This window comes from Pseudophryne corroboree, chromosome 3, assembly GCF_028390025.1.
Source record: "Pseudophryne corroboree isolate aPseCor3 chromosome 3, aPseCor3.hap2, whole genome shotgun sequence".
NCBI classification, from domain to species: Eukaryota; Metazoa; Chordata; class Amphibia; order Anura; family Myobatrachidae; genus Pseudophryne; species Pseudophryne corroboree.
The window spans coordinates 285,924,077-285,943,350 of record NC_086446.1 but is presented as its reverse complement, the minus strand read 5'-3'; the positions used below and the strand labels follow the sequence as shown (position 1 = coordinate 285,943,350).

General features: G+C 42.8%; 1 protein-coding gene across 3 annotated transcripts in view; it reads right to left on the bottom strand.

The window, feature by feature from the left end:
* Positions 1-18,176, bottom strand: part of YTHDF1 (YTH N6-methyladenosine RNA binding protein F1) — a 34,127-nt gene extending 15,951 nt beyond the window's left edge. The window contains exons 1-4 of one of the 3 annotated variants that reach the window (XM_063959256.1): positions 17,786-18,176; positions 15,658-15,682; positions 13,821-13,939; positions 11,011-12,549 (exon numbers count right to left, since the gene is read on the bottom strand). In XM_063959256.1, coding sequence (XP_063815326.1) covers positions 11,011-12,549; positions 13,821-13,939; positions 15,658-15,682; positions 17,786-17,815 — 1,713 coding nt within the window. In that variant the 5' untranslated portion in view covers positions 17,816-18,176. Of the gene's footprint in view, positions 1-9,825; positions 12,550-13,820; positions 13,940-15,657; positions 15,683-17,785 lie in introns of those variants that run through there. The other 2 variants (XM_063959257.1, XM_063959258.1) reach the window with 2 other exon arrangements.
* Positions 18,177-19,274: the final 1,098 nt, after the last annotated feature.

Here is a 19,274-nt window from a genome sequence, read left to right as displayed (position 1 = left end):
AAATAAAGCAGCCAGTATTTACCCTGCACAGAAATTAAATAACCCACCCAAATCTAACTCTCTCTGCAAATGTTATAACTGCCCCCCCTGCAGTGCACATGGTTTTGCCCAACTGCTAAAAAATTTCCTGCTGCGATCAACTTGGAATTACCCCCGATGTACATCGATCCATTGCATGTCACCATATGGCGTTTGGATTGAGTCAATCCAGACGCCACCCCTTCTATCAGGAGATACTGCAACATGTGGTGAAGGTGATCAGTCTTTATGTCACACGGAATAACTGTGCTCATTATGAAATGAAAATGCACCCTCATTGCATAACCCCAGATGCAATCACTCTTGGAATAAAGTAATCGACACTGTAGCTTTCTTTAGGATGGCAGCACAGAAGGGGTGGTATTCATGTGACCGGCGGTCGGGTCACATGACCTCCTCCACCATGCCGAGCGCTCACTATCCCGATGGTCGGCATGCCGACCAACAGGGATTATTTCCACTCGTGGGTGTCCACGACACCCATAGAGTGGGAATAGAACCCGTGGCGACCGCAGGTCGCCACCGAGCCCGCAAGGGGCTTGCTGCACTCGCCCCTCCCCGCCGGGATCCCGGCGTCGGTATGCTGCCGGGATCCCGGCGTCAGTAAGCTGACCGGCGGTCAGGAGACCGGCGGTCAGCCGTACTACACCCGCACAGAAGGGCTTGTCCATTTTCAAGAACATGGTGAAAGGATGATTTAACTGGCCACATCATCTTTCACTACTGCATGTGCTCTATTTACCACAGAACCCACTAATGGGCCCTTCACATATGGCGATGTGCCGCCGAGGTGCCAGACGGCCGATACGGCCGACGGGCGACCCGGCGGCGGGGGGGCAGTGACAGGGGGAGTGAAGTTTCTTCACTCCCCCCGTCACCCGGCTCCATAGACGTGCAGGCAAATATGGACGAGATCGTCCATATTGGCCTGCATGCACAGCCGACGGGGGACCAGCGATGAACGAGCGCGGGGCCGCGCATCGTTCATCGCTGGAGCCTCCACACTGAAAGATATGAACGAGTTCTCGTTCATTTATGAACGAGATCGTTCATATCTTTCAAAAAATCGGCATGTGTGTAGGGCCTATAACATAAATTGCCAAATGGGATGAGCAGTTTATGCACCACAACCAAACTATAGCCTGCTGTGTTGTTCTCGTCAGACTATTCTTGACTGGTTGCTCATGCTACAGGTTAGAATTTGCAACTGATTTGCAAAGCAGTATGTTTCTTCCCAGTATTGATATCATTGTTACGTGCTGACATCAATTAGACAGGCAGATGGTGAAACACAAGCAGGTTGAGATGCCTTGGTCGCTAACACTTTAAAATTCTTCCCAACAATCACTTTGCTTTCTGCACGCTAAATGTAATTTCTTTACCATGAGAATCCTTTTATCTTTTCATAACTACCTTTAAATAAATATTAGGCCTCTATTGTGATCAAAACCTAATGCAAGCATTTTTTAGTTCTGGAAAATTCCAGACGCATTCATCCATACACTGTACATTACTGACAGATAGGAGACATTTTTGTTATATTTTAACATTAAGAACAAAACAAAAGAACTTTTTGTTTGATACTATATTTCCCCTAGTATGCCTGGCAATATGAGTTATTTATACAGTGCACTCATATTCCACAGCACTTTACTGAGAATATTTCCCACTAATCAGCTCCTACTGCCATGTTACAGGCTGTGTTTGACAAAAAAAAAATGACAGTAGCTGGTTGACTGGTACTTTGGGGTAGATGTATTATCGTCAGTATGGGGGAGAAGTGGTATCAGCCCATTATGTGCGCTAATACTGCTTCCCCCACATGTTTTACAGGGGTGGTATGTGCAGAGCAGATGTACAGGGCAATGTATGAACACTCAGTTGTACCGACTGTTCCGATAGCTGCAGGTGACATTGCCAAACACCACAGCCAGGGACGACGCTGTCCCTGGCCTCAGGTTTCTGCTGGCTCCAGGCTGCATGTGAGATCTCACTGGAGTAGCGAGATCTTGCACATGCACACTTAAGCCGCCCGGTGAAAAGAGCCAACGCATCAGCACTAAGCTGATGTGCTGTGCACTCAGGTGGGGATCACCAGAGGGGGGGGGGGGGGGGGTACTGTTTTGTGTCAGAAGCCAATTAATCTACCAATATGTTTTTTTGGAGAGAGGGGGTGTGGGGGAACGGAGAATCAGAAGGACACCCATGCAGACTCCAGAACATACAAACTCCTCACATTTGTGCCATAGCTGGGAATTGAACTCATTACCTCAGTGCTAAGAGGCAGTAATGCTAACTGCTGACCACAATCATCCATGTTACTGCATTAATAGATCTGCACAATAATTTCATAAAACACTTCTATACACACATTGCATTTATTAGCGATAGCAGGGTAGAAATTAAATGTAATGATGTGTAATAGGTGTTGTCAGAAGGATGAACCCCATTGCGTGTCAGCAACCTAATATTTAAAACTTATGTGACTGAACTTGGTTTTTGAAGGGGATGACAGTAAATCGTTGTTTGCAGTAGTACAGCAACTTAACATATTGGATTAGTGTGTACTTACAGTATCTTTAGTAGTTACATAGAAACAGAATTTGACGGCAGATAAGAACCACTTGGCCCATCTAGTCTGCTCCTTTTTTATTTTATCCTTTAGGCAATCTCAACCCTTTTTTAACCTTAGTTCTTTGTAAGGATATTCATATGCCTGTCCCAAGCATGTTTAAATTGCCCTACAGTCTTAGCCTCTACCACCTCTGATGGGAGGCTATTCCACTTATCCACTACCCTTTCTGTGAAGTAATTTTTCCTTAAATTTCCCCTGAACCTTCACCCCTCCAGTCTCAATGTATGCCCTCGAGTTCTAATACTTATTTTCCTTTGAAGAATGTTTCCCTCCTGAACTTTGTTAAGACCCTTGATATATTTGAAAGTTTCTATCATGTCCCCCCTTTCCCTTCTCTCCTCCAAACTATACATGTTAAGATCTTTTAGCCTTTCCGGGTAAGTTTTGTGATGTAGGCCATGCACCATTTTAGTTGCCCTTCTTTGTACACTCTCTAATTTATTTATATCCTTCTGGAGATAGGGTCTCCAGAACTGGACACAGTATTCCAGATGGGGCCGTACCAATGACCTATACAGTGGCATTATCACTTCTTTTTACCTGCTACTGATTCCTCTCCCTATGCAACCAATCATCTGACTTGCCTTTCTCATTGCTTTGTTGCATTGCTTTCCTGCCTTCAAGTCACTTGAAATAGTGACTCCTAAATCCCTTTCCTCCTCAGTAGTTTCCATTATAGTACCCTTGATACTATACTTAGCCTATGGGTTTTTGAGACCCAAGTGCATGATTTTGCATTTTTTAGCATTAAACTGTAGTTGCCACGTTCTTGACCATTTCTCAAGCCTACCTAGGTCATTAATCATTTGTTTGACCCCTCCCGGTGTGTCTACCCTGTTGCATATCTTTGTAGTTCATGTCATTTCCTTTATATTGCCAACATTATCAGCTGTCTAAACTCACCCATTACCCTGGATTACCTTTTAAATGAGATCCATCTTTACTGTAACAGCACCGCTTGTAAGAATGGAACATTTAGTCTCCCAGCTACAGCAGACAGGTAGATAATAGAGCGCTCTTTTCCAACTTTGGCAAGTGAATATTTAAATGCAAGCAATAAACGATTGGCCGGCCAGTAAGGAGTTATCCATGTTTAATATCCAATGGTGCTCTGTACTTGTAGCCCTGAGGTCTAGGTGTTATGCACATGTGGTAACAGGAGAAAGAACCTATACTGTACCTTTCTATGACTTGAAAGAAAGGAAAGCAGAGAGTTCTCCTTTCCATGGGACAAGATCACAGATGTAATTACTTTGTTCATGCAGCTATCAATAAATGCATAGTTTTGACACCTACTTTCTTATGTTTCTCACCAAGGCCATTATAGTTAACAAATATTTTTAGATGACTGATTCCTAGGATACGGCACAACCCACAAGGATGTGTAAACTATATGGACATGTTTTAGTAGGTGGTTATTTAGCAAACTGGCAGGCGCTAACAAAATGGACTTGTAATCTTACAACAGCACATGGGCTGGGACACGGGTGATCTACACAAACCCTTAAATCTAAATTGACTGATCCAGCATAAAGGGAGCATTATGTATTTCATTATTAAGTTATAGAATAGCACATACATAGTCCACAGCACATTACAGAGTATAGTTTACCATTGACAACAGTCTCTGCCCCTGTGGCTCTAACAATCTATAGTTCTTACCACCCACATTGGGGTTAATATTTGTCAAGAGCCAAGTAATCTACCAGTATACTTTTAGATTGCTGAAAGAAAGCCACACAAGCACAGGAATAATATATACAGTTATGGTGGGAACTGAACCCAAGACTTGAGAGCTGTGAGGCGGTATTGATAACCATTACACCAACTGTGTTTCTCAATATCAAATAGACGCAGCTTAGCTTGGCACAACTGAGCCAAGGACATTTGTGAGGATACATTTAATTTCAACAATTTGTCAGTTCTTATTTAGATATAGAGACATTATATATATATATATATATATATATATATATATATATATATATATAGAGAGAGAGAGAGAGAGAGAGAGAGAGAGAGAGAGAGAGAGAGAGAGAGAGAGAGAGAGAGAGAGAGAGAGAGAGAGAGAGAGAGAGAGAGAGAGAGAGACAATAGCTGTTTGTCTGGTCAGTTTCTGAAAATAAAATGTGTCCTTTCTAGATGTACAAACATTTACCTATGGCTACATAAACGTTGTTTCAATATTTTGATATTATAAAATGAATGTGCTGAAGAGATGGTATGCCAAGCCTACATCTGACTCCAATTTTACTTTTTCAAAATAAAACCTGTAGCATGACCACTTCTGCCAACAAGTAATTGATACTTAGCACCTACTATAGATGATGACAGTAGGGCAGTTGAATTAATGCAATACATGAATTTCACTGTCTTGTATTATCTAGTTATACCACTTTTACACAGCCGCAATAACCCGAGTTATTGCTGGGTCACAGCTCGGTGTGAAAGGGTCCACCAAAAAATAACCTGGGTCCAGGGACCCAGGAATTGAACCTGCATAGCAAGCAGGGTTGGTCCTGGGAAAAACCAGAGTTAAAGGGCAGTATGAACGGGTGACCCAGGTCCAATTAACACTGTATGGAGAGAGGGCGCTCCAGCACTTGGAAATGTCATCTCCAAGTGCAGGAAAAGAAGCCCCAGTAATAACCCGGATCCAGCCTGTGGTGTGAGGGGTTTAAGCCACTGAGACATGGTTTGAAACCTGTGTTCAGTGACCTGGCCTGGACCTAGGATTTTGGTGTGACAAGTGTATTAGTCAGGGATGGGGAACCTTCGGCCCTCCAGCTGTTGAACTACACATCCCAGCATGCCCTGCAACAGTTTTAGCATGGCCAAATAGCAAGGCATGCTGGTATGTGTAGTTCAACAGCAGCTGGAGGGCCAAAGGTTCCCTACCCCTGGTATTAGTAATGAACAATGCTGCACCAACATTAGTTTAGTAATCCTCTAATCCTAGCCTTTACTGTACCATTACTATGATGTGTTATTTCTTGAACTTCAAAATCACTTCACTATGCAGCTAGTTTTACTGCTTTGAACAGAACTTTGTATTCAGAATAACTACTAGGCTGGTGGTCTTTGGGTTTTGTTTTTTTGGTCAATAAACCTTTATTGCAGTGGTTCCCAACAGTCCAGGTTTTAAGTATGGCTGAGCATGGATGGTTAAATTAAATGGGCTGAGGTGCTAATTAGGTCACCTGAGCTCAAGCATGACTATCCTTAAAGAAAATGGACCATTAGGGTGCCTTGAAGAACCTCTGCTTGACTTTCTCCTCTTGCTATAAAGCATTTCTGCCAGATAATAATCAGGCTCTTATGGTAAGAGATGCATTGGATATATTTGGAGCGCCTGGGAAATGAGTAATCATGAACACTTGTACAATACAGGCATTAATGCAATCTCTATTATAGGCTGTAACCATATTAATATTTGGATCAGTCTGGGACAGATGTAAAGCACTTGTGGAGCTAAAGAACCTAAAGAATTATAAGGCTCAGCATGCCCTGATCATTTTCCACAACATGTACAGTGGTGCAGGATGACAAACACCAGTCTAGTGTCACGCAGAATAATGCAAGGGTCTAATTGGTTGCAATGTGTAACAACCATTTGAATGCAACATTAAGCAGTTAACTGCTTAATGCAAAAAAAAAAAAAAAAAAAATTACGCAACTTTAGACCTATTTACACACACAAAGTGATAACTGGTAACATATTGAGGACTACACAATTTTGAAGTCTAAAGCTTTTGCTAAATGGGCATGGCAAAGTCACTCTTTGTAGGTAGTATTATACCATAGGATTTCAAACTTGGCCCTCAGGACCCCCAAGTTTGTTTTCCAGGTCTCCTCACAAAATTGCATGTGAAATCATTAGCTGTATCTGTGGATCTTTTAAAATGTGTCAGTGAGTAATGACTGCTCCTGTGCACCTGCCAAGTGACCTGGAAAACATGAACTATTTGGGGTGTTTGAGAATCACTGGGCTGATTCAATTATTTCCTGTGCCCCCTGCTGGGTGTCTAATAGGCATCTATCAGAGGTATTCAATTGCTGCTCCAATCAGACGCCCATTGGGAGTAGCAGTCAGAGGTGCAAGAAAAAAAAAAAAAAAGGGTCAAGTCTGAAGTTTGGCCACCCAAAGCACCAAAACTCAGACTTTGAATGCCCAAGATCTATAGAGCAGTCAAGCGCATTAACCACTAATGGGCGTCTGATCAAAGCAACAATTGAATTTCTCAGATAGAGAGCCCATTCCTACAGACACCAAACAGGGGGAGCAGGAAATAATCGCAACGGCCCCTCTGACTTATACAAAGCCATTAAGATGCTGTGAGAGAAGCCCTTTGCTACAATTGTTATTGAAAAACCATGATATGTAAAGTTGTAAAGGAAGTAGACTATGGGTGCAGTATACTTTAACAGCAGTTTATTGATCCATGTGATCTGAGATTAAACATTCACAGTAATTAAAAAAAAAAAAAAAAGGGGGGGGGGGGGGACGGAGCATGTTGCCACAATGAAGTAAACATCTGATCTGACATTCAGATATATTCAGTTTGGCTGTGATAGCACTAGAACAGGTCTGGCTAACATGTGGTGCTCCAACTGTTGTAAAGCTACACATCCCAGCATCGCCCTGCCACAGTTTTGCTATTAGGGAATGCTAAAACTGTGGCAGGGCATGCTGGGATGTGTAGTTTCACAACAGCTTGAGAGCCACAGGTTGGCCGGGCCTGCACTAGAGCATCTGAAAACATGTTGCCGGCACTCCCTGCTGGGAGTCTATGCTACTGTGCGTCTATTGGAGCTATTCAATTGTTTCTCTGACAGACACCCATTAGCCACGCAGTCAATTTTTTCCTCACAACTTCTGGAAGTTGAGAAGAAATTTTTTTTTGTTTTTTTTTTGTTAAAAAAGGCTGGACTTTGGATGCACAATCAAGTGCTTTAGACAGCTTTAGTCACTTTGCGCAGCTAAACCCGGAGCGGAGAGGAGTGTTAGCTACTAATGGGCATCTATCAGAGAAACAATTGAACAGCACCGATAGACGCCCATTAAGCAGGGAGAACCGGCAACAACTGAATAGGCCCCTTAGGGTCCGATACGAACTTAGAAGCTAGTCTGAATGCAGCCACATCTCACACATCGTAGTCAACATAAAGCAGCTACGAGAGATTCTCACAGATGGCTGAATGGGTTGCAATCTAAGTTCAACGTCTCTTGGGTGCGTATGGAGTGTGCACGCCATTTTCAGGCACATCTTTTGCACCAAGTACAGGGTAGGTGAAAGAGTTAATACTAGTGATCGCATAGATGCACACATCTTAGAGTAGAGACAGTCGCATATGACTTCTTATCACTATAGACATCCAGAATTGCTACCACATTACATGAGATGCAGAGTAAGGCCATAAGGCTTTCAGATGCCAGATGAAAGATTAAGCGTGTTTTTTTTTTCTTTTAAATGCTGCATGTTATATGGATTAGTTATCTTTTGTACCTATAGCACTGCACATCAAATGTCAAATCATTTGTATTAATCCCTGCAGTCACATCTCTTTGGGTGTTGTTGGACTGTGAGAACATTGGATACCAAACAAACTCCACACAGAGGACAACCCTAGTCAGACTGGAACAAAGACCTCAGCATTCTGAGGCAGCAATGCTAATCACTGTGCTGCAAACCTATTACAAGCCTGGCATAGGTAAGGCAAACAGCATAATACATCATTAATTAAAAAAAACAACCCACTTTTTACAGGCAGAGATAGCATGGTTGAATACAGTGGAAAGTTAAATATAATTAAGTCTACAAGGGACCTTTCTGCATATTTGCAGTTACAAGTGAATGGTACTTCCTCTGTTGAGGAAATTTAATGTATGTTAGTGTGTATTGTGCTGTATATTATGTTGGAGCTTTATAAACAAAGCATATTGATGATTTAAGTACAAAGGAACGACACTATCTAGTGGCAAGTGTTTTGTACCAGTAGAAAGTCTGCAAATGAATTTCACTCTGGTTTATGAGCAGTGACAAGAGAATGTAGGCAGCGCTCAACTATAAAACAGTTGCTTTTAATATCTCACCTGAGAATTGCACCTATATTGACACATTCTGAAGTGTTTGCTAAACCAAAACCCATAGTTGTCACCATGAATAAATGTGTGAGTTGTATTAAATGAAAATACACTTTTCCTTAAATACTTACGCAACCCAAGTGTCACAAGGCAAAGCATCAGGGAAGTTACGCAGAGAAAGGCACACAACACTGCCATGTAAATAAATACCAACAACAGGATACCCAGGCTTATAGCATTGGAGCTTCCAATCACACCTTGTGACCTCATCTTGCAAGCTTCTGGGGACTGACCGATGTGCTCTCACTGAAAAGTGTGGGCAAGCAATAGCCACCCTCCTTTAAGCCATAGTGACTGGGGAATCAAACCAGCATACATTTTAGGGACAATTTAACTAGTTTATTAGAAAAATAAGTTTATTATAGTTCTTATAGTATAAGTAGTTTATTGTTCTTAAAATAAACATACCCAGCCATTTTATTTCCAAATATGCCCTACTGTATTATCAAGTGTCCATGGGCTGATCTCAAAAATTAGTGCATGGAATTAATGTTGAGCATACTAGCCTTAAACAACCTGGAGTAATTTTTATTTAAGTACAGGCTGAAAGTTTATTACCAGGATGCTATGGTTACACCTTAAGACAGGAAAATTATATATTTGTTTACAGTGTATACAACCTCCTCCTCGATTGGTAAGCCATCACCCTTGTTAGGATCCCCAGAGTAAGAAACCCATCATTAGCTGTAATAAACATCCCCTGCACTAATATTGAAGCATCGGTCCAGCAAAGGTGACAGTATGCAGTGCAAAGTGCTGTCAGTACAAGTTTTCAGGCACAAAGTGCGCAGCACCTTATTGGACAGTAGTCACCGCCACTTCCATCAGATGGACACGCCTCATTCTTGCTTTACAAATAACTAGCCTTAAAAACTGCATGTACATGAATGGTACAAACTGTTCTACAAAAATGAAGATCAGCAATAGTTTTCCTTACCAAAAAATACAACATATCTTGAGGACAGGACAGAACTGTGAAAGGTGGGGTAACTCGGGAAACCCTGGATCAACCAAATCAAAAAATCTTTATTATACACATGTAACAAGTATTCTGTTGTCAGTGGGTTGTACTTTATCAACTTTCTTGATTTAGACACCAAAGGATGGAGGAATGGGAAAGGTAAAAACAAGTCCGCTTGAAAGAATTAAAGAAAATATCCTAGTCATTTTGAAGACGTGCTAGAACAAATTGATTAGATGACAGTGTCATTTATTTCAAAAAAGTACATGGTATCATATACAAGACAGATCCCCTTTAACATACAGCGTACACAAGTCACCCTTTCTGCCACAAGACTGAAGAAATGGGCTCTCCATTTCACAATACTTATTTCCACGTACAATCCCCTTGTCACAACACTAAATCAGAGATTCACAACCATCTGGTTTAGTATCATGAACGAGCCATACTTTGCTGATCTTCTAGAACAAAGTTTATGTCCTTGTATGCAGTCTGTGGGCTAAATTAAGATTCAGATTATCAATGCACTAGGAAACTGGTGACACCACTGAGGTATAATGTGACTTATGCCTCTGTGAGGTCTTTATTTCCTAGTGAATGGAAAAGCTGCATTCTCACGAATACTGGTTCAACCCACACATTTGCCTTATGCATTGTGTGCAGATGACAGGTGCATTTTGAAGGGAACATGTACACTACTTCTGAACTGGGATGTATTACACATTTCCTTTCCTACTGTGCAGAATAACCAAGTAATATACCTTCATTAAGAAGGACAACGTCATTAACAACGCTTCTCCCATGTGTGTGTAATAATTCCCTCTGAATGTAGATATCATTTCAAAATATGGCTTGTCAGGGTACTAGAGAAACTCTGCACAAGACGGACCATCAGTGTCTCCTATAGTACCACGAAGTAACTGTGGAAGGAATTCTTATCTTAAACTATTTGACAGGTTTCATGCCATTCCTCACTAAACTGTAAGCTGTTTGGGATAAGCTCTGCCATGTGTACCACTACCCTTGCTAATGGTTTATGAATTTATTAGAGTACTATCTGATCTATGTGTATATATAGTTATATATAGAAGACATGACATTTTAGACTACAATAGATTACTCCCATGGTATTATATTTGCAGAGCAGCCATTTAATCTTTTTTTCCAATTTATGGCTACCAGAGTCACAGACAGCAAAAGGACCAAGAGTTAACAAGGCTGGTATATTACCTTGCGCACGACCTCTTCCTCCTCCTGGCGCTTCTCATAATGAGAAAAGTCATCAAAGATGGAGGTCGTGTGCTTGTAAGTGGCAATGATTTTAAGCACTAATTTTGCTTTTTCTAAAGGAACCTCCTGCGTGTCCCGCGAGTTTGTGACCGGTTTGTTGTCGTTGTTCTCCAGGCGGATATGCCTCAGCTGATTGTTGGGGACGTCCTTGACAAAGAGCCACTTGACATCAAACTTGCCCTTCCACTTGTCCTGTGACCAGACGCCAGCACTGGTGCCATAATCAACGGGTGACCGCATCTCAGCCACGCCACAAAAGTGTCCACTGCCATTAACGCTGAAGAGCAAGTAGACCGGGCCTTTGCCATTCATGGAGCGGAACGCGCTGTCCAGACGCTTATTTCCATGCTCTGTGCTACACCAGATAGAGTACTTGATGGAACGGTGAATATCGTCCTCTGAGTAACTCTTGATGATAAACACTCTACCATTTTTCAGATTCCAGTCAAAGTCCTTGGGGTTGTAGCTGTGAGAGGCTTTAAGCTTCTCCAACACTGGATGGGAGTCACTACCAGGAACAGCATGAGGCTGCGCCCCACCCAAGGGATTGCCTTCTGATCCCCCACCTTGCCCATAAGCAGCGTTCCTGTTACGAGGGGCCACCCAGCGGTTCTGTGGTGCCTGCTGCTGTGGTGGTGGTGGTGGGTTTTGATAGGGAACTTGGGACATCGGCGGAGGTTGAGCTGGGATGGGCTGCAGCATCTGTTGGGGTTGCGGTTGAGGGATAGACTGAGGAGATGGAATCTGCTGAGGCATTGGGGGTTTTGTAACAGGGCCTTTATTGTCCCAGGTACCAATATCCATGTTATGTTTAATGGGAGGTGGAGGGAGCGCACCACCGATAATGGTCACGGGCTTAGTTTTTGTCTTGGGCTGTGGTTTGGCGGGTTTGCTGGCTATGGCTGCCCAAGAGGTTGGTTTTGAGGGTGGCATGCTTATACTTGTGCCACCATTGCCAGACAAAGCACTTGGCATCCCTACACTGTTGACCACAGAGCCCACCGTCTTTACCGCAGAGGCAGTAACATTGTTGCCTATCTTTAGCCCCACCATGCCCTGCTCAATGCTGTTCATGCCTGGTGCTTTATTTAGAGTCTCATTATGAAACCCAGTCTGTCCATCCACAATTGTTCCTCCCAGAGAGCTTGGAGGGTAGCTGTAACTGCCCCCATAGGCAGAATTCTGAGTCTGCTGACCCTGAGAGCCACTGGTGCCCCAGGCAGAGAATGCTGGGTTTTCTGGGAAGAAATTGAAGCGATGTTGGTAGATATTATTCCCAAGTCCTCCTGGTTGGCCAAACACTGCATCGTGCATGAAGTGGTGATCTCCGTTGCTGAGCTGTCCATAAGGAGTAAGATACGGGATAGGAGGATCTCCACCAGTTGACCATGGCGCCTCGCTCAGGGAGTATGGGAAACCAATAGATGGCGGATAATAGCTGGAAAGGTATGGGTCTGTCATGGATGGGTAACTGTTGCTCTGTTGGAAGAAAAATATAGTTTGGTATTAGAAATAGTGTTATATGCTCAAAGTACCCATTAAAAATAAAAAATAAAATAAAAAAATTAACACCTATTGTTATATTGTATATCAAACCGTATATAAAATATTGTATATCCAATACATACCAGATATACAGTAATCGGCGCTCAATCATAAATACGAGATTCTTCCTACAATCACTTATTTTGTATCCTTTTAAAGTGAACCCATCACTAAACCATGTGGAGACAGGCTTTTATGTTTGAAACAGTTATTCGAAATAATGCAGACAAGCATCACTAAAGTATTTAGGGCCTTATTCAGTATGCATAGCACTTGTGATGCGATTGCATTTCTTCGATTTTCAGACCCATGCGCACACGCAGGGTCCGTTCTGCGCGTGCATGGACTGGAAAATGCAATCACATCACAGGTCCGGCCTGTTTGAGGCAGCCACGTGACATGACATGTGGCCGCTGCGACCAGAAAAGTGGCGGAGTTCCGACTGCATACACTGCTTTTCTGCATATGCAGGGGGTCAACCCTAACGTCAGATTTTAGGATGTGATCGCAATTGATTTGCGATTGCATTGCTGGCTGTCGATTAGCATCCGATCGTATACAGTTCCAGTTTGCCTAAATTCCAACTGATGCTGAATAAGGTCCTTAGGGGCAGATGTATTAAGCTTGAAGTGATAAAGCAGTGATAAGTGGAAGGTGATAACGCACCAGCCAATCAGTACAAGTTTGAAAAAGGACAGTAAGTAGCTGGTTGACTGGTGCGTTATCACCTTCCACTTATCACGTCTTTACCACTTCTCCAGGCTTAACACATCTGCCCCTCAGTTACTAGTGGATTGATAGGCTAAATATGTGTTTACAACTCAACATGACCACCACAGGTACACGTCTGGACCACTTTATAAACCAGCATGCATCTTACGTGGCTTAAATTTAAAGGATTAATTTGGTCTGATTTAAATACTATGCCCCAACAATAGGTTTCCCAATTTCACTAAATTTATATCCAACCTTCCTATATAACATTTATCAAGATACAGTTTATAAATCAACAGCACAGCTGCAAACTCCCCTCCACAGAAAAACCTAAAAAAACTTGACGTAAACATAATTAGTAACAGTGCAGTGCCATTTAGTGTCAAACCTTTGAAAAGATACATACTAACTGCTTGTGTTAGCTACTTCATACAATAGGTCAGTTATTGTTGTAGCAAGCTATAGAATTCTTACACAGCAAACATACTAACCTGATTGGACTGCCCAGACAGATACTGCTCGAAGTCATTATCATGCACGCTGTCCTTCTGGTGCAAGGATCCATTTTGAACTGAAATAAGATCATTGTTTGAGCGCCCTAGTGGAAAAACTTTTGGGGAGAAATTGAGTTTGCAAACTAACATGGCAAGGAATGACCTCACAAAATGTAAACATAAGCTGTGATAGGGGATAAGCTATGTTACATTGCAACTAAGCTATAAATATATTTAGCATTATATTAAAATATGCTGAGACTACTGTGATTCACCATTACATACATGTGTTTCGGGAATTTATGAGACTTCCTTAAGAAAAAAGCAAAATTCCTGCACTAGAACAAATTGTGATCAGCTGTAAGGTTCCCTATCTACAAGCATTTTTAATCAATATTGTCTGTTCATTAGAGGGATGTGCTACAGCCTCAGTCTTTCAGTGTTCTCCACAGAAAATACTACTAGCCGAATGGTGGCAGTGTAATACTTTACAATAATGAAAAATGTCAAAATCCTTATTTTGATTTTAATGAAGACTTAATTGTAAAAGCTTCCTGAGGTTTTTGCCCACTTGCTGTCTGGACACATATAACAGTACCCAGCAATGTATACCGAGCCTCCCTGCAATGTTCCCACCGTCCAAACTGCACCCTGCCTCTTAAAAGCAGGGTGCAGATTTCTGTAACTGGGCCTATCACAGTAACTTATTAAGCCCATCTGACACCTGAAGCAGAATAGTACCAGGTGGCATACAATTAAAGCTGGGTGGAGCACCCATTTAATTGAACCTGGGGAGGACACTTTACACTTACAGGGGGGAATTCTAATAGCCGTGGTAAATTACCATGGCTAATTGTTTCTTGGAGGGGCAATTCAATTATCCTTTATAGCCTGCACTATCTGGGATTTTGTTTCAGCTGCCTGGAGACATGATTAACAAAACCATCATTAAGTGGCATGTTCTTGCAACCATGATAACACATGTACACAGAAACTTATCCTGGATCCTGCGTTATCGCATAAAAGTGGGGGGTGGAACAAATAGTGGGTAACTGAATTCCCTCCCCCCGCCCACCAATAATCTGAAACGAGTGAAAAGTTGCTATGGCAGTGCACTGCAGCAACGTATTTCCTCTTCCATTTCAAACTTCCTATCAAAAAGACATGGGGCATGCAATCATTCATAACTGTATACAAGATACCCTAATTGAACCTGCATTACTAGCTTTAAGGATAACTAACGGACCAACAAAGCTACAGCTTGATGCAAAGTGGTCTGAAAACAGGAGAACGTGTGGTATGCCACATTGGGTTGCTGTGTTGGCTGCACGTCTGATGAGACATTACCATGTGGTTGTTTCTAGCCCAACAACATAGTAAACAGCTAATGTGACCTTCCCTGAACAACACAGAGTAAGGCAATCCCTCAAATGTATAACAGAGGAAGATAAATATCCTCCACATAGGTAATTGGGTTACATGTCAAATATTTTAACAATTTTTAAGATACTAAATTTTTACTTATAGATTTGTGAGCACCACCTACATTTGCCCAATGAATACACTGGTGTTTTAGGTTTAACGGCCTGTTCCTACTAATGATTACATTACAAAAGATAATATATATTCAAAACCCTGGAGAAAATGTAAGTGATCGAGAGTCTGAAGGATACCTGACAAGCAGACGTTAGAATATTATATTAAACATACCTACAAGATAATTGAGTTTTAACCACTGTCTTTGGTGCAACTAAAAGTGTATACTCAGAGTTTACAAAATATATGTTGCTTTTAGGAGGCAACTGAGACATTATAGTAAAGTCTTCAAATTTACCTTTACTGTCTTGTCCTTTTGGTCTCTGTTGTATAGTGCCAAAAAATAAAAAGAATGACAGATTAGATGTGGCTATTCAAGTAGGCATGAACATGTATAATGAAGATATTAAAGCAACACATAGGATATGTTCACTGAGACAAGACCCTATGAGATAGATATATCCAGTACAATAAGGGCCTATGATATGGGATGAAGATAGGGAAACAAAATTGCAGTAAAGAATGAAAGACCTTAAGCTGGATACACACCCATGTCCCATACACACAGGGTGACTTGTACCTGTGTGCTACGCGATCTAGTTAGCACACATCGCTATACACACAGCCATGTGTGCTAACCAGTGTTTTCTTCATGCATGCTAGGCGATCTGACTAGATTTATACTACATGCATGAATGATCTGAGCCGGCGATAGCGATGCGCGGCCCTATCGCTATGGGGCATACACGCGGAGCGATTTTGTTCTTCATTTCTAAGCGATCTAGTCGGATCACTTAGAAAATAGGCAAAAATTGCTCTGTGTGTATGCCCCATAAGATTTTGTCCAAATCTTCTGGTTGGAGCGAAAATCTGGTATTGAATGAGACTAAATGACAATCAACCATTTGCTTCCAAAAGCCAGAAAATGGACAAATGGTCATTCAGACAAATTTGTTAAATCAAATGGATTTAACCAATTAGTCTGAAGGTCCATTTTTGTCTGTTTTTCAGTGTTTGGGAGCAAATGGTAATTTGCTCCCATACATTATCAGTTTTGTGTTCCAACCGGTAAGATTGGACAGATAATCTTAGAGTGTGTATCCAGCAGACTAGAAAACAATAGAGAGACCTATAAAACATGAATATATATAGTAGAGTTTGTATATGCTCCCTGTGCTTGTGTGGGTTACCTCCCACACTCCCAAAAACAAACTGGTAGGTTGATTGGCTCTGAACAAAAATTAACCCTAGCGTGAATGTATGTGATAGGGAATATAGATTGTAAACTCCACTGGGGCAGGGACTGATGTGAATGGACAAATTCTCTGTAAAGCACTGAGGAATAGGAGTGCTATATACATATCTGGTAATAAAATAGATGCCAAATGAGAACATTTAGGGGAATCCGATAAAATTAATCTAGTCATAGGCTCAATTATGAAAAAATGCAATGAAGACATTCATGAGGAGAATACATATGTAATGGATTGGGACATACTGGGCTAGGAAACTGGATGATAGCTTTAGCATTCATTCTAGGACCTAATCAGTGATGAGGTCTTATCTTAATATTTAAGGGAAAAATGTTATACTTGCTGTACCGCTAAAGTAGCGATACATCACATCTAAAAATTTTGCCCTGAAAAATGTACATAAGCCCACCTCACCGATTATGTGCAGATTGCTATAATGAACACTAGATTGATATTGGGGTGCTATGTAGAAAACATGCAGCTGTTAACAGGTGGGATGATAAGAGTCATAAGCAGATAAAATGTGATGAAAAAGAAAATAAATGGTCAATTAATATATTACATATATGTGAGGTTGGAGCTAATATTCTAATCATCCTTTATAGATATAACAAATAAAATGAGAAAGGAACACAGAAAATAGTTATTGATAAAGAGGGTGGAGGGCACAGTATGGGGCAATATGTGGGATGTGAGAAACAGGATGATGCTGTAAGATACTGAGGAAGGGTCAGTGACAGGTGAGTGATGGGCGGGAGGCCATGGCAGGCGCACAAGATGCTGGCAGATGTAATGGGAGGGACCAGGATGTGATGATAGGTGGGGTAACAAATAATCGGGGTTACCAGGGGTAGACAATGGACACATCTATCTAGAAGTGGCTGTAGAAAGGGGAAGGAGCTCCGATTGAGAGAACACGGGGATGAGAATATCAGGGACTGTGAAACATAGATATATATATATATGTGTGTAGGGGCTCCAGCATATTGCTGGGAGAGAGGCAGAGGCCCCGACGAGGATGTGTGACGAGGGCAGAGACATGTGGGAGGTGGGTGAGGACACTTGGGGGAGGGGGCCCGGGGCGGATGACGAGGAGAGAAGCGGAGATTGCGGCCTACAGCCTGGCAGAAGGACAGAGACAGCAGAGGGTGACACGGGGCACATCCTCCTCACCTGCGGGTCCACGCTTGTGGCAGACATCATTCATGAAGAGCGGAACCGGAGAGCCACACGTTACGGGGTGAGGGACTCACTGCAGGCCAGGGCCCGGGAGGCAGGTATGGGCTGCGGGCGGTCTTTCGGCAGGCGCTTGGCTCCGGGTGTGTCTGGCTCGCCGGGTCAGTCCGGGCCTAGGCGGGAGATTGGCGCTGGCTCGGGGACCGCTGCCCGCTGGCTGTGTGGCTTCAGGCCTGGCCCGGGAATCACAGGCTCCACACACACCAATGGCGGCGGGGACTGGGCAGAGTGCGGCTGACGTCAGCACCAGCGCAATGCACGCCGGGAGCGGAGCGCACGGCGCACGCGCGTGACGAGCCAGTGGCAGGCGGCGTGGTTACTAACCGGACGTGACGTAATATATGAGGGCGGAAGTTGGGCGTTTGGAGTGGCTCAGGACCAACATGTGACTGCCAGGCCTTTTAGCCTTCTAAATGGGTTTAAAGTTTTCTGTGATGCATTTATAAAATAAATAACATATTTGTCTGTATGTCGTTATAGTAATTATTTATTTAAACTATTCTGTGGAGTGTGTTCAGGTGGTAGGTAATTTCAACCTGAGCTAGTGCTGTGGTGCAGTTCACCTTTATGTGAAACTATAAACAGCCGCATTCTTGGCTGTTCTCATGCATTTGCATTTTTCCAATACGTATAATAATATTTTTCATTTAATTAGCACTTTTCTACAAAAGGACTCTAAGGGATATAGGGGTCTATTTACTAAGCCTTGGCTGGAGATGAAGTCGCTGGAGATAAAGGGGCTAATTCAGACCTGATCGCTGCTGTGCGTTTTCGCGCAGCGGGCGATCAGGTCTGAACTGCGTATGCACTGCAATGCGCAGGCGCAACGGTCCGAAGCGACGGGATGGTGTGAAAAATCCGATCGACAGGCTATCGCAAGAAGATTGACAGGAAGAGGGCGTTTGTGGGTGGCAACTGACCGTTTTCAGGGAGTGACTGGAAAAACACAGGTGGGAGCAGGCGTTTTGCGGGATGAATCGTGACATCAGTTCCGGCCCCGATCATCGCAGCCGGGCTGTGCAGAGACTGCACAAACCTCTGTTTGGGCAGCTCTCCTGCACATGTGATCGCACACCTGCACAGCGTATTCCATCTCCCCCTATATGCGGCGAATACCTGATCGCAGGGATGCAAAAAACGCACCCTAGCGATCAGGTCTGAATTACTCCCAACGTACCAGCCAATCAGCTCCCATGTTACAGGCTGTGTTTGAAAAATGACAGTTAGGAGCCGATTGGCTGGTATTTTGTCTCCAGTGACTTTGGGGTATATTCAATTAAAGTCGAAACCTGCTGTCTTGTCAGAAAGACAGCAGGTTTCCACTTTTTCAGGTCAGAAGGGGTTCCAACCTATTCAATATACCCCATTTTTTTGCAACAAGTCGGGCATTTCGACTTGTCGGAAAGCACGTGGATCCGTTCCGCGT